Genomic DNA, 24308 nt, shown 5'->3' with positions numbered 1-24308 from the left:
CAAGAGAACGGAGATGACAGAGGAAAGAATCAGAGAACTTGTTGATCGATCACTAGAAATGATCGAATCTGAAGAACAGAGAGAAAAAAGAATGAAAACAGATGAACAGAGCCTCAAAGACCTGTGGGACAGTATCAAAGGTCTAACATTTGTGTGACCAGAGGCCCAGCAGGACAGGAGAAAGAGATTGGTGCAGGAAAAGAAAAAATGGAAGAAATACTGGCTAAAAATTTCCCCCATTGGGTGAGAGACATAAATTTACAGATCTCAGGAAACCCCTGAAAGAGAATGAACAGAAAGTTGTGGCCTGTGCGTGTTCCCGGAGGCTTGTCATCAGCATCCCGTACTTGGTCCCTTCCACAGCTGCCTGAGAAAGAGGAGGGAGGAGGGACATGGGGGATGGGAGGGAAACCACCACAGCACAAGTACAAATTCAAAAATCTTAATTTATTGTAGACTCTTTTCTCATTTGTGTTGCAATTCCAGTGTTCTGAACATTAATAAATATACATTTGTTTTTTAAAAAAACCTCCAGTGTCTAATCTCTGTCATAAAGTCTTAAGTCACAAAAATAGGTTTACATTTTTCCTGTCTTAATAAAACTGACAATTGTGTTTTGGTAACAACAGTTCTGATCAAATTTAAAACTACATCTCAAGGGGCAAAACCCAGTTGCAGGAGAGTAAGCAATAATATGGAGTGTTCAGAGACTCAAAAATAATAAAGCCTTTTTTTACTTAGTAAATGTCTCATCAATGGGAAACATCTGCAGGTATGATCATTTTGTATCTTCAAAGGCCACTCACCTGTTAAGGCACATATATAATTCATTCAGGCCTGCGGACTTTGGGATCTCATTTCCTTTCTGAATTACGCTATGGTCTTAGACCAGTTTCAAATATTCGCTGCCTCTCATGCAGTCGTTAACAAGGCTCACATTTTCATCAGAATGACACAGAATGGGAATCTTTTCATTTTACTTGATTTTCATCATATTTTATGGTTTCTTATATTTGGAAGCAGCTGTGCTGATCATTTATTTGGGCATCTGATTTGATTTGAAGAACAAAGGAAACACTGAAATAAAACGAATCTGAATAATTCTGGGCCCCATTCCACAGCCCCTAGGGCCACGCTGTGCCAACTGCCCACAATGGGACAGTCACAGCCGGTCCTTGGTATGAGTTTCCAAAAAACAGCTTGGTAACCATTGAAAGGGTGGCTGTGGCTTTGTCCAGTTGCACAATTGGCCATTTGAAGCGAAATGAAGTAATTGGTCAGACTCTGGGGGTGGGACCCTAGCCTGCCTGGAGATCGTCGGAGTCTAAAAGAGCTAGAAAATTGGCAGGAAGGAATGTGACATCCTGGAAGACCTCATACCTCGGTCTGAATCGGGACGTGTGAACACTTTAAAATGCCACGGAGACCAGGAGCAGAGGGGACAACGGAATTCCCCACCTGCGGGACCAGGCCAACTGGGAAGGGGGCCAGGGAGGCGCTGTAGGGCCTAGAGCGGGGCGCAAGGGGGGTGGCAGCGAGAGGGGTGCGGCCAGGGAATGACCAGTGTGAAGACCACAGGCGTGTGGCACCCACATTCTACATTGACCTCGGCAGGGCTCCTGGAGTCCTACCCAGATCCAGATTGCCCCGTCTTGGATCCACAGCCGTCGAGGCAGATGGGAGCCGAGGGCAAACATCTCAAACACAGACGTGTTGTGAATTCAGGCAGCTGTGTGTAATGCCCGGGGCTCCTTGCTCAGTGGCTGTAAGCAGCACAGGCCTCCATCAGCTTGGTTTCAACCTCTCTCCCAGCGCACTTCCCGCCGTTGATTTCCTGGGGCACCAGTTGCATCAACGCAAGCCGGGTTCAAGTACAACTGTGCACTCTTCCTTATATAAAAAACAGTGAGAGGTGCTTCCACAGACCTCCCGGTATCAACTGAGTCAGTACAAGTACAAAATATACACAGGTTTTGACCTTCTCACAGTTCCATACAAATATATAAAAGTATCTACACCTTTTCCACAAAGGGAAGTCATTTGCTTTAAGACAAGGGGTGCTTTGCAAAGGGCTGTTGAGGCTACTGGCCAGGGGCTTGTACAGCAGGGAGACGCTGCCTGGGCAGCTGGACCTTGGTCTTTGCCTGGCATCCCCAAACTCTGGCAAACCCGGCCTGGCGGTTCCTCTCACCAAGCCAGCTCGGCTCTGCCAGCTCTTGTGCCGGGCGCTCTCCTGGCCAGGCCAGTGCATGGTTTTGGCTCTGTCTGCAGTCTGAGGATTGAGCTGTGCCGGCCCGGGAGTCCACGCCTCCTCGTGCCTGTGGCCTTTGGCACTTGTCACGGCTCTGGATGGGCCCAGAGCCCCAGAGGGCAGCCCAGGACCAGTCATGGGGCTGCCACTGGAGGGACCTCCAGAGCCTACTTCACTGTAACGGCAGTGGCCCCTCGGGCTCCAAGGTCCAAGGGTGCAACCACACAGCACAGGGGCCTGGGTGGAGGTGACGGGCTTGGCTCACAGTTTCCTGATGGTTCAAATTGAAGTTTCGTTACTGCCTCTGTGCGTGGGAAGAAGCCATGAGGCAGGCGGAGGGTCAGCAGGGACAGCCCCTGCTGCCCCTGAAGCCAGCCGCTGGGCCAGGTCCTAGGTCACGAAAGGATCCCACCCCACTCAGGGGGCAGAACCCCTCACTCAAGGGACAGGGGACGCCCGGAGGGCTCTGGGGAGTGCAAGCTTGTGCGGACACAGCTCCGTGGGAAACAGGCAGGAGAGAGGGCAGGTTGAACCTGCCTCCCTGACAACCAGGTCACTGGAGGGCCGGGCCGTCTGAGCGTCCTCCAGGTCGTGGACCTCGCACTGGAGCTGGACTACCAAAGCTGGCAACCAGACTCATTCTTTCTGTTCTAGGAAGGCCATTCTAGAAGCCCTGGTTCCCACTCTATGCTCCTCCCTTGGGAGTGTACAGGAAGAGCCATGGGGCAGGCCAGCAGGCCGGTTTGAGCCAGGATCCTAGCTCTTGCCTCTGTAGCTGGGCACCCTCTGAGCTGAGACTCAGTGTCCTCAGCCACGAAACGGGCTAGTGATGACACTTGGGCAAGGAGATGACACTTACAAAATGCGTAGTCCAGCATGGTCTCAAGTCCTAGAAATTCCAGGCTGGACCAGACTTTAGGGCTGTGGCTAATGTAGCCCCCACAGGGTCTGAGTGTTGGCAACCTCCCAGGACAGGACCCCTCTCTGGCCGGAACTGAAGGCCCTCCCCCCAAAGGCCTGTAACGCACCGCAGCCCCAGCGCCTGCCCGGGTGCCCCTCGGTGCTGAGGCCCCAACCACTGCCTCTGGATGGGGACAAAGGGAAAGCCGGTTGGCGTCCACCCCTCCGCTACTCACTCGGAGTCAGAGCCGTGAGCCTGGGCGCTCCCGGCGTGCACGTTCATGGCCACCCCATTGAGGTGCTCGCGCCCCGGTTCCCGGCGCAGGTTCTTGACGGTGATGGCGCCATCGGGGCCGCGGACCCCGTCGCTGGAGCCCAGGGAGGACGAGCGCGACGACGCAGGGCTCTGCTCACACTCGGCCAGCTTCTCCCGGAGCCGGGACTTGAGGGTCTTCTCCGTCAGCGGCGGCGGGTAGGTGACTTTGTTTTTCAAGATGCCTGGGTGTGGGTGATAGAGAAGGTGACAGGCTGACCTGCTGGCTGCAGCGGACTTGGGGAGGGACTGTCCCCACAGATCCGAGAAGCCCTCCGCCGCTGGGTCTCCCTCCTGGGGTCTCAGAGCGGTGGCGACAGTCACCTCTTTCCACCCAGACACCAGCCCCGGCCCCCGCACCCCATCCCCCATGGACGTCTCTGCTCCACCCCCAACTCCGTGAGCAGGCCCCGCCCCCACCCACCTGCACCCCGCCCCGTCCCCAGCCAAGCAGGCCCCTCCCTACCCAGCAGCCCCTCCGCCACCATGGCACCCCGCCCCGAACTCCATCCCTCCGTCCCCGACTCAGGACCGGAGACTTCGGGGGAGTGGGGCCCGCACCACCTGGAGGTACCTTTTCTCTGCTCCGGGGGCTGAGTGGGGGGCGCACCCCCAGGCCTGGACTGGACCCCGATGTCCCCGTCCAGGAGGCGCTCGCTGCAGTGGTTGCCCTGCTGGTCCAGGTGCAGCTCCACGCTGACCTTGGTCTCCACTTTCAGGCACGGCTTCTCGCCCAGCTCCTCACTGTCGCTACCTGCCAGGCTCTCTTCGGGCCAGCCGGCAGGGATGTGGTTGGCCACAGCGTCTGAGGCACAAGGGTGAACCTCAACAAGCAGGGAGGCCCTCCCACCTCCAACCGCTTGGAGCTACGCCCCCCTAAAAAGCTGTGGATTGTCCCTCCACGGGAAGTGTGCGTCCTCAGTGTCCTGACCCACCACTCCCAGACCTGCAGGCCTGACAGGGCCACACCCTCCAGGTGGGGAAACTGAGGCTGAGGGAATGACCTGACAGTGGGGCCCAGGATGCAGTCCCCCACACTGCACGCCAGTATCTAGGAACCTCACGCTGGTTCCCCCTGCAGCAGGTAGGGTCAACTTTGTGAGCTTGCAGTGAGGGTCTCCAGACGGACCCCCAACTCTTTGCCTGGACTCCGAATATTGTAAGAAGGGGGCCTCCTGCCTGCCAGCACCTCCCACCAGCTCCGTCCTTGGTGCTGCTCAGCTCTGTGTCCTGGCCCGCTGTGCCACTCCCTCACCTTTGGGGGTGCTGTGGACAGGGCCCCGGCTCGGGTCCCATTTCTCCTGAGCCTCCACACCATCGTCCTCACTGTCCGACGAATGTGAGGAGGCGTAAGAGCTGCTTTGCTCATCCAGGGACAGCTCACTGTCGGAGTCCGAATCGTGCCCTGTGGAGGACAGGACGGACAGAGGCTCAGGCCCGTGGGGCGGGCTTCCTGCCAAGGGCAGAGCACAGCCACCTGGGTTCCAGGCATTTGGGGGCCGTCGGACCCCTGCTGACCCTCCGATTGTGACACAGCTGCAGACACCTCGGCAAGGCTGTATGTATGTTCTCCAGTAACCGAAAGGGACGTGGGACAGACAAGAGCCAATGAGATCTCACCCACAGCCCCCTGGGAGGAGACGTGCAGGCTGACGGGAGACCACCCTCAGGGCGACACGTACCGTGGGGTTTCTTGGTGCTCCTGGGGATGAAGGATGAATCTGGCTCCCCGTGGCCACCCCGCGCTGGCCCAGAGGACACGCTGAGCTTCTGGCCCCCTTCGTCCCTAGAGAGGGTGGGGAGGGTGGGCTCAGCACCATCACCCGGGGTCACATGACTCTCTAAGGGCACGAGGAACACCCGTCAGCCCCGGCTCGGGGCTCTCCCAGCAGGAGTGGGACGGAGGTGACGAAGCCTGCATTTGCTCGGAGAGCTGGGCCACCCCCCACCCCAGGAGGACAGCAAGGGCGCCCGCTGGGGCCGGACCTGACGGTGCTGTCCAGCGAGGCGGTGGACTCTCCCAGGGCCGTGCGCAGCACGTTGGGCTCCTCGCTGTAGGTGGTGTTGCAGTTGAGGGAGCGCTGGGGGAAGGGAGGCTGGTCATCGGCCGAGCAGAGGCCACCAGGGTGGCTCTGTCTCCAGAGCAAGCCCCCATGCTGGCACCCTGACAGTGCCCCTGCTGGGCACAGAGCACAGGAGCCTCGGAGACGCCTAGAGGCGCCCACTGCCTGGCCCCGCAGTGGCCAGAGCACGGCCTCACTCCCACGGCCACTGCTTCTGGTCAGAGGTCCTCGCCTGCCTGGCCCCGTGCTTCTGAGACCTTGAAACACAGGGCTGTGACTGCCAGACCCCGTCTAGTCAGGCTAGATGCCCCACCCCACGGACGGCTCTGTGATGCCCCCTTCATGAGGGACACCAGTCCACAGAGCTGTGTCTACTGCTTGGTCCACACACCCACACGGACCCCAGAGCAGTGCAGCCCAGGCCCTATGGGCGTCCCTGGGCGCCTCCTACCGTCAGCAGGGTGGCCCTTGTGGTGGCTGAGTCATCCGGATGTGGCTTCTTCCCGGCAAGGACCCCCTTCAGGTGCTTCCGGACCTCCCTGTTGAGCACGCAGTGGAACAGGAGGACGAAGAGGCCCTGGACAGAGGGCGGTGGGTCAGGAAAGAAGCCAAGGCACGGTCAGTGCCACACTACACGCCCACCCGCAGGCCTGGGGACATGCAGAGTGCAGCCCGCCCATGCGCAGAGCTGAGGGTGCCGTGACCGCAGAGATGCCCACCAGGGCCCACACTTGGCCGCCCCCACAGGGGGAGCCTGGGCAGGGCAGCCAGCATTTGGGGGCCAGAAGGACCCTATCCTGGCCACAGCCCTCAGGCCATCTGGGGTTCCCCACATTACGTCCTTAATCAACTTCCTGGGAAACCCTTAGTGTGAACTGTGAATGGCCAACACTCCTTCCTCCTGGGGACATGAGTGGGATTTATGCTGGCCTGTGGAGGGGGTGTGAACCCCTGCACTGGCTGAGCAAGGGATGGTATTTGACAATACAGGGGGACCAAGGAACGGGGCCCCTGGAAGGCTCTGGGCAGAGCTGTGTTTGGGACAACAGGTTTCTTTTTGGTGGCGGGACTGTGTGTGGTGAGGCCTCACTATAACCCCTAACACACTGCGGCGGCACTGGAACCCCAGCCCTGGGCGGCCCCCTGGTCTGTCCCCAGAGTGCAGACACAGCCTGAATGCTGGGACGAGGAACTCCCCAGGGACCGTCCTGGCCAGCCGGGGTTGAACCATGTCAGACAGGAAACAGCACAAGTGACCCATGATGTCACCAGGGCTGGTCCAAGCAGAGGCCCGGCCAGGTGAATCCCACAGCTGCCCACCTGTAAGCAGCTGAAGATGGCGAAGAGGTAGTGGAAGGTCAGCACGTCGCTGTTCACCGCCAGCAGCCCCAGCAGCCAGGTGGCGCTGATGAGCAGCAGCAGGAGGAAGGCGGTCCTCAGCAGGGAGCTGCAGTGGGGGCGAGTGGGGGATGGGGGCGTGGAGGGGGGAGGGGATAGCAGAGGGGAGGGGGAATAGGGGCGGGGAGGGGGGAGGGGCCGGGGAGGGGGAATGGGGGCGGGGAGGGGGGAGGCGGGAGCAGAGGGAGGGGGGCAGAGGGGAGGAAGCAGAAGGAGGGGCAAGGGGCGTTACTCCAGTCCTCCTCCCGCCCCTCTGTGCATCCACCCACCCACTAGTGCCTCTGTCATCTGTCCTGCCACCCGTCCACTCACCTTCCTTTCCTTCCCCAGACCTTTCTAAGCTCTCCTCTCCGGACTGGACAGGCCTGCCCCTCTGCTGCCCCGCGGCCCCTCCTTGGGCCTCACCCCTTCACCTACCTCCCAGCCCCTTCACCTGGCCTGATGGATGTCGTGTCCTCCTCTCCTTTGACCCCTCCCAGCTCCTGGACTCCATGCCTGCCCTGACCGCCCCTGCGGCTTTTTGTGGATTGCCTCCGACATTGCAGGTCTCCTCTGTGCTGGGCCCCCATTCTTGCCGGACATTCCCGTGGCCCCAGCATCACCATCACCTGAGCACCTCCCCCACCTGTCACCCTGGCCTCCTCACGGCTGCATCTGTTACCACAGCCATGCCCATCCCAGGGGAGGAGGATGGCGCCTGGACAACATTGCTCAAGTTCTTTGCCCCTCAGTGAATCTACCACCCAACACTGTCTCTCCTCCACCCTAAACATGGCCTGGACCCAAACGTCCTGCCATTCGGCCCTGCCCTGGTCCTCCCTGTGGTCCCACCCCCTCCTTCCCTTCCACAGTGTCCCATGCTACTTGGATCCAGGCACTACTTGGTTCCATAGCCCTGACAGCGCCCAGATGTGGCTGGCCTCTCCCCCACTGCGGCCTGTCGACCCCCTCTAGACAGCTGGCAGGGGTGCTCTGGAGGGCCCAGCCAGCCGTCCGACAACGCTGCCACACCTGAGCTGAGGAGTGGCCAAGGCGCCCGGCCTGCAGGGCGACAGGCACTTTCCAGGGGCTCTGCCCGGCGTGTAAACCAGACACTCGGGGTCTGTACATCGAGTCCCACCCACCCGTCAGCTTTAGCACCAACTTACACGATCCCTTTTCTTTCATAATAATGGTGCTTTCTTTGGCAGGAAACTTTTGCAGACAGAACAAAAATAACTGTATTGACCTGGAAAAAACAATGCAAACACAGTCAGGTGGCCAGCTCATCGGCATCATCACAACAGACCTTCAAATGCCAAACACTGTGGACATTTCCAGCCCGGCTCAGGGAGGTGAGGCTGGGATGAGAAGGCCTCGGGCCCCACGCACCATCCTGCCTGCACAGGACCCTCCTGGCGGCTGGACGCTGAGCGGTCTCACAGTGGACAGGGACTGAGACCCCGAATCCGTGGGTCTGAGGATGAGGCCACATCGTGGGGGTGATGCCCTCCCTGCCCTGCTGGCCCCTCAGAGGAGCCGGTGACCCAGCCGGCCCCGAACAGCCCCTCCCGCCAATGCTCCGAGGGCATTCTGGTTCCCATATCCCCGAGAATCTTGGGTTCCAAGACCACCCCCACCCCGTACTCACAATTATCACCGTTCCGATGGGCCCAGCAAAGCTCCAGATCAGGGTGTCTCGAAGGGACAGCCAGCAGAAGTCGGGGTTTCCGTAACCCTGGGGGTCCAGGCCCACCGCGAGTCCTGGACAACACAGAGGGGTGAGTGAGGGCCACAGCGCAGGAGGGGACCCTCCCCAGGGCCGGTTGGGCGAGTGTGGCCACAGCAGGGTGCTCCCAGTGCCACCCAGGCAGGACCCCTGGGCCCCAGCATTGCCCTCAGAGGGAAGGGCCAGGAGCCCAAGATAAACAGCTAGGATGTGACAAAGGTCCAGGTTCCCTTAGAGAAAAGCCCGTCACAGGGCTAAAGCACAGGTCCACCGTGTCCACACAGGACCAGGCAGCCACAAGGAGCCCCCCCGGGCCGGGGCTGCTAAGAGACACCAGAGACGGATAGGGACGGCAGCAATGGGACCAGGCACAAACAGCACGACAGGAAAGCCAGGACTCCTGGGACAGACCTCAGGTGCAAGGGAGAAGGGCCTGAGAGCACACCCGTGCTGCGCACACACACACACACACAGACCCCCCACATACACCCCGGAAACGGCACACCACTCCAAAGTGCTATGCAAATGAGGAGTTCCCTGTATTATCTAAGCCACAGCCACTGTTTCCAACAACCACGTGACAAGCTAGAGGAGGGTCCTGTCCTTGCAGAACCCTCAAGGTGAACTTTGGGTTCAACACACACCTCGTTTAGGAGAAAGGAGTATGTGTGACCTGCTCCTTCCTCCCTGTGGCTACCCTCCCCCATCCTCCCCCCACTCCTGCCACTTCCCCCTGGATTCTGGGAGGCCCAGGCTGGGGACAAGCACCCACAACCTCTGACAACCTGCCCTTCCTTGTGCTCTGGTGTCTGGCAGACATGGAAGCCACCCCCTCGCGGGGCCTGGGAGGAGACATTGTGCTCCATTCAGCCCTGTCTGGAGGGGACACCCAAGGTGACCACACAGGGCGGAGTACAGACAGGACGTGTGTGATACGCGCCCCTCACCCCCACACAGACGGCGTGGGCAGGCAGGAGGGAGAGGCGGAGGGCCACCCATGCCCGGCCAGCTGCCATCAGAAGATCCAGGCAGGGAGAGGTGACACGAGTCTGCTCAGGCAAACCCAGCTGCAGTCGGCCAGCGCCTCCATCTTGGCCCGAAGTTCCCTGGGAATCATTTTAAGTTTTTTTTGCAAAAGACTTAAGTGTTAAAAAAAATTGTTTTTCAAGGAAGTGAGAAACGTACAGTGTCTGAATTTAGATCCCAAAGCCACCTCCGAGGCAATAGCATTTCAAGTGTAACTAGACAGAGGCAGTATCTGTGCCCAGATTAGGGGTTTATCGCGAGAACGTGTTCTAGAAAGTGGTCTTCAGCTTCTCTGTGTGAAGTCCTCAGATGGAAGGGGCCTCCGGCCTCGGGGCTGTTTCCTTCCGGTCCCTTCTCTGATGACCTTCGGCCCTGCCACTTGCTACCTGACCTGGTCAGGGCCCTCGGTCCCAGCAGACAGCAGCTGTGGGAGGGTGAGGGTCCTCCCGTGTCACTCATGCCCACTTTGGAGCCATAAGCCTTTGTGACATGAACAAGGGAGTCATTTCACTTCATCTGTGAAACGAGGATGACGCACCTGAAATGACCATGTGGGATTCCCAGCCTTGGTCGGGGCTGGCCCCCACGGGCGCCCTGACGAGGGGGCCGCTTTCTTCGAGGTACTGGTGCTACTGTGACAAGCCCGAGTGTGCTAGAGGCCCATCGCCGGCTGTGGCTACGGGACAGTCTGAGGCACCCCCACCCCACCCGGGGCTCCTTGCTGCTGACCTCACTGACTTCACGCTGTGGGGTGTTCTCACTCCCTCTTCCCATCCCCTATTGTAGCCATGTCCCCTGGGAAGATCCATCTACCTCCTGAGCCCCAGAACCTGTGATGGTGACCTTATTTGGAAACAGGGTCTTTGCAGATTGATTAAGGGTCACAAGATGAGACCATCCTGGAATAGGGTGGACCCCTAAATCCTGTGACTAGTGTCCTTAAAAGAAAAAGGACAGGGAGGTTTGAGACACAGAGACACAGGGAGAAGGCCACGTGATGACAAAGCAGAGAACCAATGAATGCCAAGGGTACCAGCAGCCACCGGACAGTGGAGAGGGACCTGGGCAGATTCTCCCCCAGCCTCCTGCCCACACCCTGATTTCAGATGCTGGCCTCCAGACTGAGAGAATAAACTTGTGGTTTTTTTAAGGCCCCCCAGTTTGTGGTGCTTTGTCACGGCCGTCCTAGCAAACTGAACAGCTATGCTTAAAACTTTAGACTGTGCCGGCAACCATGTCCCCTCCTTGAGGTGGGCCCTGGGGTCACCCATCGGGGACTGATGTCACCTGTGGCAGAGCTAACTCCCTTCCCATCACCTGAGGCCCCGGAGCGGGGGGCAGCCGGCCCACATGGGGACAGTACAGACCAGGAATTAGATCTGAGTTTATTTGGGGGACAGAAAACCAGAGAGCAAAATGTAAATGGCCCCTTTGTAAAATTAGCAAATGATTCTGACCTTACTTCATTTTTCTTCATAGAATTTGATGTAAATAAAATTCGACATTTTGGTTTCGGAGCCTAACTTACTAATTAAAACACAACCCCAAGTAACAGTAGAGGTGCTAGCCGGTAGTTTGAAAATGAAATGAGAGAAGAGGCCCCTGAGTGCCCATGCAGGACCAAATCCTTGTTTTCAGGGGCTTCAGTATATGGGGGGCCTCCAAAACCGGCTGCTCCCTCCTTGCCCCTCAGTTCTTACTCTCCCAGGTCTTTGGGGCTCAGGGACTACCTGAATCAGCCAACTTCCTCACGAATCTCCCAGAACCACGCAGAAACAGGCAAGGTGATGTGCCCACCATGTTTAGTCTTTGGGTGGAAGAGGTGGCTGCCCCCCAGGGCCCAGCCTGCTCCTGCCTCAGCAACTCTGTATGGAAGTCACAGTCCCTCAGGGCCCCCCAGAGGACAGGGAGAGGAGATGCATCAGAATAGCCTGGTGCCCAGACTGTCTGGGTGGGAGCAGAGCGGGCTCAGAGACCAGTCGGTGATGTTGTCATGGAAATCAGGATGGACACAGCTGCTGGGCAGAACCCTAGGGCAGCGACTGCACCTTGTCCCATTGCCTCGAGCCTCAGAACTTGTGTCTGGATTCCTGGAACCCAGGGCCTAATGAGGAGAGGGGTTCAGTTCGTCCTTTGTGAAGAGAAGTGTGGACCTTTCTCAACAGGAAGCAAACTCTGACTTCCTGGTACTCAGTGAGAAGTGTGCTGGGGAAGCACAGCTGTCCTGTCATTCATGCACTCACCCACCCAGCCATCCAGCCAGCCAGCCATTCACGCAGTGGGCAGACGTGGAGTTTTTGTCTATTAGGTGCCACAGACAGAACCCTGCACAGACCCGGGCCGTGCTTTCAGGGAGATCACACCCATGGGAGGTGCGTCCCCACAGTGGGTGTTGGATGACCTCACTCGTGTGTGCAGACGAGTGCGCAGGGCCAGAGCCTCCTCTGCTGGGGACTGAGGGAGCTGGGTACAGAAGGAAGAGGAGGCTCCCTGTATCCTGGGCTGCTGGCTTGTCTGACACAGGTTCCTGCGTCAGCAACATCGCGTGGGAGCCCCCAGGGGTGATGGATTCCCGCCCAGGCGCCCCGGCGGGGCTGCTCCCCGCATCTCACCTGTGACAATGGCCGGGATGCCCCAGCCCATGACGTAGTAGAACCGCATGGGCCCCGCGTCGATATTCCGCACCTCGGTGAGCATGCGGTAGACGTGCAGGCTCTCCACGAAGGTCCAGGCGAAGGTGCTCATGTAGGCGTAGTGCAGCACGATAGCCGTCACCGTGCACAGAAACTGCGGGGGGAGAGCAGCCATTCAGCGCCTGATGGCCTGCGCGTGGGGCGGGGAGGGAGCGAGCGACCAAACCGGCCACTTGGCAAACGTGAGGGTCTGGGGCTCTCAACAAGGGAACTGGGTTAATTGGTTTTGTATCTGATTCACCCAAGAGTGGCCGAGTGCCAGAGTCACAGCGTCTCAGGCTCCCGATGTGCAACAGAGGATGGGGGTTGAAGCACCTGGGGGGCCCCAGGGACCCCTCCCTAGCCTGGATCAGTGCCATGAGCCAGCATGGCCGGGGGACAAGAGGTAGGCAGAGTCTCTAGCGTTTTCAGGAGAAGATGGAAATCTGTGTTTTCTTGTTATGGTTCCAAATTCTGAAATGCTGGCATTTAAAGTTAAAAAAAAAAAAAATCACGGAGGTGGCCTGCTCAGGCTGCAGGCCCCAGACCTTGACCTTGGCCACCAGCCCTGACCCTGGAGCAGGTCTCCATAGCCCAGCGGGTAGGGCCAGAGGGGGCAGGAGCTTTGTGCTCTGCGACCTTGGCGGCACATGACAGCAAGTTTATCGTGCCCCAGCCGACTCCACAGGGCCTTCTATCTCTACCAAAGAAAGGGCGGAGATGGGAGTGTTTGTTCTGTCTGTCCTGTGCCAGGCACCTGTGTCTGGCCAGTGGCCGGGTGTCAGGGAGAGAAAGTCAACTTCCAGGGCAGCTGACAGACAGCATCCTGGGCTCTGGGGGCCTTGGTGAGCCAGCCTGTGTCCCTGGACACCAAAGATGGGGTGAGAATGGGAGGAAGGCAGGGGCAGGAGGTGCAGGGACCCTGTGGGGTCAGGGGAGTCCCGCCTCAGAGGCCCTGAGTGACATCTAGTCCGAGGTGCTCGAGGACAGAACACAGAGCTCTGTGCCTCGGCCGAGAGCAGCCTCACTGGCTCCTTTCAGGCAGGACTGCCTCGGCCGGGGCCATGGCCGGCCCCTGGGAGATGCGGGCAGGTCCTAGGAAGCTGGACTGGCAGGGCAGGAGAGAAAGAGAGAGAACGCCCCCAGCCATAGCAAACAGTTAGGCCCTGCCTCCTGGCCACTCCGCAGAGCTGGGAACCATCCATCCCTGGCACGACACCCCGACCCCAACAGACACAGGAGAGTGGGAGGAGACAGAGGGCCACCACCTTGACTCACAATGGAGACCACTCTGCTTAGTGCCAGGTCATTACACCCCATGGGGAGCTCCACAGAGCACAGGATCGCTGGGAACACAAGTGCCATCTGCTGGCCTATCTACCTCAAGGGGCCATGTTCTCTCCAGAATCAAAACCACTGTAAATTATCATTTGCCAAATACAGTACAAAACAGGACCCAAGTAGCAGAAAACCAGGATGTAGGTTATGACTAGAGACATGCTCTTTGCCTCCGACGCTGGACACGGTCATTCTGTACTTAGCAGTGAGCAGAGTCTGGTGGGGAAGGGTGAGCCCGAGGCTGGGCAAACCCCACACGAAACACCCCCTGCCTCCCCCCCCGCCCCCCCCCCCCCCCCCCCCCCCCCCCCCGTGCAAAGCACTGTTTGCTGGCTTAGGAAAAGGAAGAACGAGGAGGAGGTTGGTACCTTGTCGCCTGAAACAATGAGAAAAGCAAATCCATAAAAACCACTTCTGGTTTTTAAAAAAAAACAAAGAAGTGTTAGAAATACAACATTTTAAAACTTAACGAGGCCATACATGCACAGACTTCGGCACTAAACACACTACCTTTCCAGAAACAGAACAAAGACAAAACACTAATGCAGAATAAATCATTTCAGACTGCCAGTAATCTCGGAGATGAAAAACCTCGCCCGGAGATGGGATGGTGAGTTTACAGAAAACCCATAAAAACCAGGCGCGGTGCCAAGCCCTCAGAACCCTGCACACCGAGCAGTCCTTCTCTTCTTCGTGCTCAGCAGTGCGTGGCTGGCAGCGAGGCTCTCCCTCCAGGAGCCGTGAGTAACTGAGAGGAAGGCCTCTCCACGTCTCACACGTGCTATTCAGTTACAAGGAGCGGCTCGCCCCCGCTCTACCCCCACCCCCCCAGGAGACCACTCAAAGGCACACTTGAAGGGTTTTGAAGTGAGTCATGCAACTTCCCACCGGGACCCTTCCCGTCTGATGCACCGATAAGCACTTGCACAAGCGGAGGTGCGCCTGGCTCGCCTGGCCGCGGTGGAGAGCTGGCGGCGGCGGCACCGCACTGGGGGAGGACGCCTCACCCCACCCGGCTTGTGCATATGTCCTCTGTGCCAGGCCTGCCGCTCCCGGTGTGGAGGCTGAGAAGCCACCGAGGTCATCGGTGTGGCCCCCTCAAGTTGTCTGCCTGCAATACCCTGCCTCTAACTACTGTCCAGGTGGGAGCACCCACCCTCCCTTCTGCCGGGGTCGGGCTGCCTGACAAGGGTCTTGAGGGGTCCCCCGCTCACCATCAATGAGGAAGGACAGTGCAAGCATGCGAGTGGCCCTGACCAGATAGCTAGAAAATTCATCCTTGCCCGTGTATCCACTCCTCTCCTAGGGCCTGTCCCTTCCCACAGACACATTTCCTCTTCACAGGGGGGATGCCTTCCCATGCTCGGCCCCGCCCACAGGGGGAGTGTCCACTCTGAGTTTCCATCTCATTGAATGGCGCCCCCACCTACTCGTCCCCTTCTGGAGACCCAAGTCCTCCTCCCTCCATGCCCAGATGGCACTGACTCCCCCCTTCTTCTCATGCCCACTGTCCTGGCCTGGGTTCCAGCCTCACCACCGGACTAATGAAGACACTCAGACTGCTTCTCTGACCTCCCGTCTCCTCACCCATCCTCCCATTGCCAAGGTCATCTTCCTAAAATGCAGGCCAGCTCATGGCTCTCAGCAGCACAAAGCTGCTTGCAAAAAGAAGATGGTTGGTGCAACCCCTCAGGCTCTGGGAGACCAGGTGCCCGACCTTTCCCGACTTATCCTGGACCCCTCCCATTGCATGGCAAACGGACGGTCCTGCTCAGCTCTTCCCTGACGCGGCACAGCTCCCCCACCTGCCACCATGGCGGCATTTTGGCATCTGACATTCTGGTCTGTGCCTGGAATGTGGGCTCTGGGGGCAGAGATGAGAGGGCTTCTTGGATCTGCGTCTTTGACAGGTAAAGTACAGTGACAATCAGTAGGTCCTTAGCAGATGAGGAAACAACAGCTATGTCACTAGCACGTGGCACGGTGGCATTCTGAGAGTGCTGATCCATCGCTCACCTTGGCAGAGTTCAGGATGAGGTGAGAGCAACCTTTGAACTTCCTAGAGTCACTGCACACGCATGTGGGACGGTCAGCTGGCCTGACATCTCTCTAGGGCTATCAGAGTCATCATTAGTGATGGACACAAACTCACACACACACACAGTGAACTGGGTGCCCTTGGGCAGGTCACTCAACCGCGCTGGTCTCGCCTCCCTCACCTGTAAGAAGGAATTGCTACCACCCCAGGGCCTTGCTCACGTTTCAAGGAGCCGCATCGTGTCCGTAAAGCTCAGGCACAGAACCGGAGCCTGGACCGCCTCCGGAGCCCCATCAGCGTGCTGTGACCCTTGTAGTTTGAAAGTCCTCTTTGTAAAATGGAAAACCAGCCGGGGACTGCCAAAGCCACAACACTCCCTTCTTCCCTGTGCTTTTCTCTTTCCCCGCATCTTTGCGGCTGGGCTGCCAGCTTCCCCCCCAAAGTTGGTCCCTGCCCCACTCCCCAGGGTCACTCTGCCACTGGCCCATCCCTCCTGCCTTCCCCTTGACAGACATCACAGGGACTCAGATCTATCAAGTCCTAAGAAGCTCACCAGACCCAGCTCCCTCTCCAGCTGCAGCTGACATTCTTTCTTCTCCTTCCTTGCGGCCAAACTTCCTTAATAGGCAGCCTCTCTAGTGAAGTCATTTCTATTCACGCCTACGTAAATTACATTGAAAATATACTTTGTGACTGATTTTATCCATCTCTCTCCAATAGCAGCCAGCTACCTCGCTGAACTCTCCAATTAGTTCTCAAAATGTGTCCGTAGATTGGTTTGGGTTTTTCTGTGGGGTCCACCATTTCACTTATACAACCTAATCACCCAGTGACCTCCATGAACTTATACAACACCCTGTGATGCCCCAGGAGGCCAGGTGACAGCCCGGGTACCTACACGACCTGGGGTGGCTCAAGAAAGACCCGTGCACTGAACCAGACTACACAGAAGCTCACCATCTCCTCTCTCTCGTCTCTTCCTCTCCCCATTTACTCTCCGCAGCCTCCCTTCTCTTCTTCCACCCCATCGACACCCCAACACCACCTCACCGAGTTCTGGCCTGTTCTAGACTTCTCTCTGCCTCACTGGGCTTTCACTGGAAACACAGCCGTGACCCCTGAGACAATGCAGAGTGCAGGGCTGGGACAGGCGGCTGCACAGGGAAGCCGGTTCACAGTGTGTGTCGGGTGTCTTCAGGCCGCTAAAGGTCAAGTCACAGCTCGCAGGCTCTGGGCTTTGACAAATGACTGTACTTTCTGATGAAATCACTCGTGTCTAATCGGGAAAGTAAGAGCTCATGCGACTGGAGCCCCCGGCCCTTTGTGCCCTGGCTCTCACGGACGCTACCGGAGGACCTCACTGGGCACAAAGCAACAAGCCCACCTGACTGGCCTGGGACTCCCAACTTCCCAGAGCCGGCCCGCGGCACCCAGGCACCCAGCGGACGGCACCATGGAATACAAAGGTGAGGCCTGCTCCAGCCTCAGATCAAGGCAGGGCCACACACGCGGGGGGGGGCGGGGCCGGGGGGGGTCTCACCGGGTTTCCCGTCTGGGTGACCCCGATCACGAAGACCAGCTGGGAAGAGAAGAGTGCCGCAATCAGGTTCCTGTGGATGCTGTGCAGGTTGGAGCGTAGTGTCCGCACCAGCACCAGGAGGACGAAGGCCACCAGCAGGGCGGCCAGGGACAAGGACACGGCAGCGTAGGTGACAATCTTCAGGGGCAGGACCTCTCCGTGCTGTGGGCGGGTTGGTTAAAGACAAGAGAACGTAAGGGCCGTGGCCCTGATGGAGCTTGGGCACAATACAGTCATGTTAACATATCGATTATTACAGGCACGAACCGACGCGACCGCTGCGTGGTTCTCAGAGTGGAAAACACCAAGAGCGAAAGCCCAGCGAATAGCTGAGGTGATAAAAGGAGTTCTGGAGACGGACGGTGGTGATGGTCGCACACAATGTGTACGTAGTTAATGCTCCTGACCTGTACACCTAAACGTGGCTAAGATGGTGAATTTTATGTTAGGTGCATCTTGTCACAATAAAAAAATAACAATAAGAAAAGAAGAAACCTCACACAGAAACCCTGCTGTCCAGGAGACACTGAGCCGGCCCACCCAAACCCCACCTGAGAGCGACCTTCCAAACAGGTCTCAGTTTACACTACAGGCAGATGGGCCACTGCCGCCCAGGACGGCCGTTAGCTCCTGTGCTTTGTACAATAGGACATTTGTCCAGGACCCGGTAACCTGTGGGATTTTGGCATTTGGGGACCAAGACACTCCAGTTCTTTGGTAACTTCTGGAAAATACTGTTTTGAACTCACCTAGAGTTCTGAACGTTCTGAACGGGGGTGCCCAGCAGAACACTGTGGGGGCCAGGGCCGGGCATTTCTCCTTCGCAGCTAACTCTGTGTCCCCTGGAGGCTACAGTCCTGGGACTTCCCCACAGCTGGGAGCTATACAGGTATCTGGCCTTGAGGCACCCCAAGTTTGGGGGGGCCTGGGAGCTTTGATTCCTACTCTGTTTTCATTTCTTCTCCCTGAATTCCAGCTTCCTGGCCATGAGAGGACCCCCAAATCCCACGTGGACAAAGACCACGATATATTAACTTTCTCCAGGCTGGGACCTGCTGGAAAGTGCAGCTGTCAGGGGAAGGCCTGAGGGCGCCTGAAGGCTCCCAGAGACCCTCTCTCTCCCCTTATCACCCCGACACCCATCTGCAGCAGCTCACGGCTGACTCAGCCTCCCAAGAATGTGACAGAAATGTGGATGAGCACACCAGGGAGCCCTTGGGAAGGACGCTGGCCTGGCCTCTTGGGACAAAACCCAGGCCTGAAAAGGAGGCCACCGCAAGGTCACCCAGCACCCTGTTCTGGCTCCTAGATTCGGGGTCCCAGCCCGGGCTGACCTCAGCACGCCGCCCTGCTCAGGCCCCAGCGCCCCACAGAGGCGGGCTGCATTCCCAGGCCTTGGAAAATGCCCGAGGTTAAACATTAGCCACCCTGCTGCTGTGGGGGGGGCTCCTGACTGAGCTTCCTTTGTGTTTTGGAGCCAGCGTGCGTGGCTGGCGCTGAAGGGAGATACTCCCTTTGTTCCTGCCAGCCGACTCTTTTCTTCCTTAAAATTTAAAGTGGGGTAGAAGCAGCATCATCTAACAGACCGCTGAGAACCCTGCTTTGAAGTGTGGTGTCTATTCCGGGCATTTTTCAGTCTGAGGCTAGGGTCTGCCATCCCGGTTTTTGATTTACAACCTGGCCTCTTTGAAACCCTTTTAAGAGGGTTTTGTTATGGAAATGCTAACAGATCTGGCCAACTCTCCTAGAATGGACCAAGTTTGGTCAAAGGGCTTGGAAGGAAAGACAGCTTGCTGAGGGGGCAGGTTTGGGGCTAGGCTAAATGCCCCAGGGATGAATCCCCTGGACACACTTGCCAGCGGGGCAGGGTTACCCCTGGGGGGCTGCGCCCACCTCGCGCCGGGAGACGTCCATGAGCACAGCAAAGCTGGTGGTGTGGCTGCACTGGCAGGTCACGTGGGTCCGGTTCCTGGACAGCAGCTCACAGCCCTTGGCCGACCAACCTCCAGCCCCACTGGTGCTGCAGAGAAAAGGCGGGTGAGATGGTTCCCTCCACGGCCGGGGTCTCCAAGGCCCTCCTGACCCCGCTGGGGTCCGTGCAGCACCCTCACTGTGCCCAGGACAAGCACCAGTGTCACCCGCTATGAGGACCACAGTCCTGCTGCACTTGGGACCGTGTGAACACCCTCCCTCCCGTTTCGTGGCTGGCGAGGGCCGCTAACGAGCACCCTGCGAAGTTCACGTTCTGTGTGTCATCAGCAGTAAAACTTAAACGGGATGTCTTGGGTCCACCACACGCCCCTTTTGTTGGAAACATCAGTCCGTTGTTAAAACAGCCGCTTTGTACTTTAGTCTTCTTTTGAGTCTAGATGATTTAAGAAGTAATACCTCACGTTCGTTGCACACTTTCATCTTTAGATTGCACAACGTTTTATGGCCACTGCCTGGAAGCAGGGCCCAATCATGAGTCCCGTTTCACTGATGGGGAGCCCCAAATGACAGGCTGCTGCGGGTGTGTCTCGGCCTCAGAGGGAGCCCTGCCCTCCCCGGCTCTGGGAAAGTCCGGTCACTGCTGTGAGGCTCAGCTTACTCATCTGTAAAGTGGGATGTGACGGCTAATGCGTGTCTGCCGAGAACTTTCAAGATCCGGGGGTGACAGATGCAGCATGAAGCACAGAGAATGACTGGAGCCACAGCTAATTGCCGGGGTTCAATCAAGTGACCATGAGAGGCAGCCGGGCCTCATGCAGGCCAAGCCGCCTTCACACGTCCCTCATTGTGAAAGGGGTCCTGAACTCTCTCTTTTGTAAGCCCAGCGTCTATTACAGTCCAGACGCTATGCTGCTTGCTCATTAACTAGAATTTGGGAAACACAGGAGGAGGGAAAGAGTGACGCACGGTCTTTCCCGAGCCAAGCCTGCTCCCCAGTGGGAGCCCGTGCAGGCCTGCCATCTGCCTGCCCACCCACCCGAGGCGCCAGCACCCAGCAGAGACCCACTCGGCAGACACCCACTCACTCTAGTGGGACCAGGATTTGGGGAATGTTTGTGTTACACAGGAACGAACTCCCAGATGCACAAAATTCTGTCCTAGCTCCAAGCTCGGGCAGGGGTGGGGGCAAGGGATGGGCCTAAAGCACCCTGCTGAGGTGGGCACAGCCTCCGAGGGGGTAACACCGGCCGAGCAGCTGCTGTGCTCTCTCGGGCGGGCCAGGTGAGGTCAGGCACCCCCATCTGGTATGGGGACCCTCCCATGTCTGGGATTTCCCACTGTTGGCAGAAGGGCCCTGGGCCCAGTCTCGAAGTCCCGTGCGTGCCCAGAACAAGCCCGTTTGGTTGGGGAGCGGGTGCATGTCGGCTGCTGTGTGATGGAGCCCTGCACGTGATCGGCCCTGTCGGCTTGTGTACACGTGTGCATGCGTGTTTCTAGGCATGTATGCCCATGTGCATGTGTTTGTAACCAGATGTGTGCACACGTGTAAGTTTCCAGGTATATGTCTATGTGCATGTGTATACATGCATGTGCACGCATGTGTAACTGTGCGTGTAGGGGACTCTGACACCCCAGGACGAGCCTCTTGCCCGAGAGGATGGAAGGGGAACAACACATCAAAAGGATGCCGCACAGGACACTCTGCCAGTGGAGTGTTGAGGACCTGCAGGCACATCCTGGCCTCAGCAAAGCCCCCACATGGAAACACAGAACTCAGGCGCGGGAGGTGGCCGGCCCTGGCTCCCGATGTCACCCTTACGTGATGGAGTGGTTCCAGAAGACGCAGACGGGTTTGGTGCGCTCCTCGGTCTCCAGCAGGGCGAACTCCACCAGGACGGGCTTCTCCAGGGGGCTGGGGAGGGGAGCCCCCTCGCTGTACACCACACTGCTCACCACCGGCGTGTTGATCACAGGCCGGTTAGGCAGCCTGCGTTGAACGGCAAGAGCACAGATACCAACACACTTAGAAAACGACTATTTAACGCCTGTGTGCAGACGTGATGAGGACACGGGACAGACATCTCTCCAGGAGGGCCGGGGTCACAGTGCGCGAGCTCAGAGCTGGGCCTGTGCTGTGGCATCGTGCTCAGTGGAGGTTTAGTCACTGATGGGGTGCACTCAGGGAGTGGGTCACCTCTGGGTCAAAGGTGAACTTTGGAAATACAGAGATGAAGAGAAGGTCTGTGCACAGAGAGGTTTCAGCCCCATAACACAGCACAGCAGAAATACCAGAAACGACTAAAACATCCGATCAAAGGAACCGAATAGAATCATTACAGCTCCTGGTGGAATCTCATCCAACCACTAAAAAAGGATGAATATGAAGACTCCAGACCCAGGACAGGATCTGGAAAACGATATTGAAGTTGAAAAAATGAAACCTGGGTGTGTGCCCACCTCTGATCAGGTCCACGAGGCCCCTTTGGGTGGCATTCGCCTTTCCCGCCAGCATTTACCAAGCAGCCCTTAGTACTACTATGCCACCAGTGGCCCGAGGCAAACAGGTGTTGGGGGACGGACCCTCTGAGCAGAAATTACATTGCTGAGCTGGTGTGCCAGCAACGTCCACTGAGGCACGAGGCAGGGCACGTGCTGGAGAGGGGCTGTTCCTGGAAAAATACTAGGGACCGTGCCCGTCTGGCAGACCCAGAACTTCTGTCCAAGGGAGAGGACAGAGCCGTGATGTCCTTATACAGATGCTTGAGTGGTTAAGATTTTGATTTATGAAAAGCCTCGGAACCCTCCAGAAACGGTCCCTCCCTGGGCCCCGGGGCCGGCCGTACCGGAGGCTGCGGCGGTCGGGGTCATAGTACTCGGGCAGGAGCTGCCCCAGGGTCCGGTAGATGACGACCAGGGCAACGGCAAACTGGCCAGGCTCATCGGGGTGCCTCCTCCGCCTCCTGAAAAGGGCCTCCCTCTCGGCGCTGGGCCCCGGATGTGCCGTCTGCGGGGCAGCCTTCCGGCCGACCGGCCTCACCACGGGCCCCTCTGCAACGTGAGCAAGAGTGTGAGCGCGGGGCCAGGCCCCGTGTTCCTACCACATCACTGTCCACTTGAACAAGTGCTTCCTGAAATCAGGAGATGTCCTGTGGAGACAGGAGCGGTGCCTCAAAAGATTAAACACAGAGCTGCCATGTGACCCCACAACCCCACTTCTGGGCAAGTGTCCCGAAGCATGGAACGCAGGGCTCAAAGAGACACGTGTCCGCCCATGTCCTTAGCAGCACAATGCACAGCAGCCGAAAGGTGGAAGCAGCCCGAGTGTCCATCGACAACGAAAGGATAAACAGTGTGGTCTCTCTGTACAATGGGAAATGACTCAGCCTTAAAAAGGAAGGACGTTATGACACACGCTACCACATGGATGGACCTCGAGGATTTGACGCTCAGTGAAACAAGCAAGTCAAATATTGTATGATTTCACTTTCATGAGCACCTGGAGTGGCTCATAGGTAGAAAGTGGAGTAGTGGTGACTAGAGGCTGGAGGGAGGGGGAGGGGAGGAGTTAGTACCGCCTCCTCCAGGAAGGCTGCCATCTGCCCAAGAGCATCGCACGAGAGGCTACAGTGGGTGCGCTGGACAGCGTCGGGGCATGGCGGCTTCTCAGGAGCGGTGCATGACCCTGGAGGTCTCTAAGGAACAGGGAACAAGCCTGGCCCCTCCCTGTGTTTGCTCCTGACCCAGAGGCATCTCTGGGGCTAAAGCCTTACTGTCCCCCACGCCCCGACTGGCTCCCCGTGGGCGGGGCATCCGGGGTACCTCACCCCAGTAGAATAGGCAGCATTCCCCTCCACTGTGTGGGTCAAGGGTGTGCCAGGATGTGGTGGGGGCAAGGTCTGGGCTGGGCCGAGAGCCCACCTAGGAGACAGTCAGGGCAAAGAAGGGATTTGGGCCAAGCTCAAAATGTCAGTGGCTGAGGGTAGAAGGTGCCCAGGTAGAAGCCTGGCGATGCCCAAGGGGGCGGGTGAAAATTGGGCAGAGGCCGGGCTTTGGTGCCAAGTCCTTAGGTGGTGGGGGGAGCAGGTCGTCCAAGAAGGGACACCTAAGCCACTGTGGGACACCGAGGGGCATGGGGGCTGGGCTGCACCCCCTCTACCTCCTGCAAGTTCATCCACACAGCCTTACCCACATGTATGGAGTGCCTGTCTGCTTCCCTGCCACGGGGCGAGTCAGGCATTTGGGGGACTTGGGGGCCGCATCTTCTCATCAGGGGATGAATCAGTGGGGTTCGTATGTGGTGGCTGCGCTGACTGGCATTTCAGTGGGTTAAGTAAGTGCTGACTGTGGTGCCGTGGCCAGGGCTCAGGGGACCTGGCATCAGCCGGCAGCTGTCCCAGGACGGCAGGGAGCAGGTGCTGTGAGCTCCTTCACGGGGTTTCCTAGAGCAAACGAGGCTCCTGCATGCCCACTCCTGATGCCATAGGCCCAAGAGAGAGGATGACCCTATGGTCAGTTCAGAAGCAGGAACACTGACGATGTCAGAGAAAGAGCTGCTTTTAGGTCAACACACAGCGATACGTGGATAACTATGCAAGTACTGCCCCTGAGGACAGACGGGAACTGTGTTGAATGACGAGAACCCTTGTCGATCCCAAATTGAACCCAGTTTGAAAGATGGAGGAAAGCTTGATGCACCATCAGAGTAAAACCCTCTTTAAAAGTTTTTGAGATGCCTGAATAATAACCACACAACTGACAAACCTGCTATACTAAAAACATTCCCAATTTTAAACTGTTCATTACAGAATTTATATTTTCAAGTCCACTTTGTTTTGAGACATTTTCAATAGTTGGAGGGGATCTGTGAAAAATGCTTTTAAAAAAATTCAAAATGTTTAGGCCATTTGGTGTTATCATCCTAACCAGGACTGAAGAAGTGCACACAGAAAGCTTCTGGTTTGATTTTTTTTGGGGGGTGGAGGGTGGGGTGGTGGATACTAAAATTTTAACTGCACATATTAGCAGCTTTTCATTGCAGAGCTCATGCACAATTTAAGTGCTCGCTCTTTTGTTTAGACATTACAAATTAG

General features: G+C 57.6%; 1 protein-coding gene across 4 annotated transcripts in view; it reads right to left on the bottom strand.

Moving 5' to 3' along the window:
* Nucleotides 1-442: 442 nt before the first annotated feature.
* CELSR1 (cadherin EGF LAG seven-pass G-type receptor 1) overlaps nucleotides 443-24308 on the bottom strand; it is a 133245-nt gene continuing 109379 nt past the window's right edge. For 2 of the 4 annotated variants that reach the window (XM_033118252.1, XM_033118253.1), the window contains 15 exons: nucleotides 22062-22266; nucleotides 21038-21205; nucleotides 19180-19306; nucleotides 17248-17448; nucleotides 12272-12446; nucleotides 8556-8668; nucleotides 8074-8153; nucleotides 6848-6974; nucleotides 5979-6104; nucleotides 5451-5545; nucleotides 5147-5250; nucleotides 4720-4869; nucleotides 4039-4269; nucleotides 3388-3649; nucleotides 444-2555 (listed from right to left, as the gene is read on the bottom strand). In XM_033118252.1, coding sequence (XP_032974143.1) covers nucleotides 2531-2555; nucleotides 3388-3649; nucleotides 4039-4269; nucleotides 4720-4869; nucleotides 5147-5250; nucleotides 5451-5545; nucleotides 5979-6104; nucleotides 6848-6974; nucleotides 8074-8153; nucleotides 8556-8668; nucleotides 12272-12446; nucleotides 17248-17448; nucleotides 19180-19306; nucleotides 21038-21205; nucleotides 22062-22266 — 2189 coding nt within the window. In that variant the 3' untranslated portion in view covers nucleotides 444-2530. Of the gene's footprint in view, nucleotides 2556-3387; nucleotides 3650-4038; nucleotides 4270-4719; nucleotides 4870-5146; nucleotides 5251-5450; nucleotides 5546-5978; nucleotides 6105-6847; nucleotides 6975-8073; nucleotides 8154-8555; nucleotides 8669-12271; nucleotides 12447-17247; nucleotides 17449-19179; nucleotides 19307-21037; nucleotides 21206-22061; nucleotides 22267-24308 lie in introns of all 4 variants that reach the window. The other 2 variants (XM_033118250.1, XM_033118251.1) reach the window with 2 other exon arrangements.

This window comes from Rhinolophus ferrumequinum, chromosome 10 (assembly GCF_004115265.2).
Source record: "Rhinolophus ferrumequinum isolate MPI-CBG mRhiFer1 chromosome 10, mRhiFer1_v1.p, whole genome shotgun sequence".
In the NCBI taxonomy this organism is placed as follows: domain Eukaryota; kingdom Metazoa; phylum Chordata; class Mammalia; order Chiroptera; family Rhinolophidae; genus Rhinolophus; species Rhinolophus ferrumequinum.
This window is presented reverse-complemented; position numbering and strand designations above follow the sequence as displayed.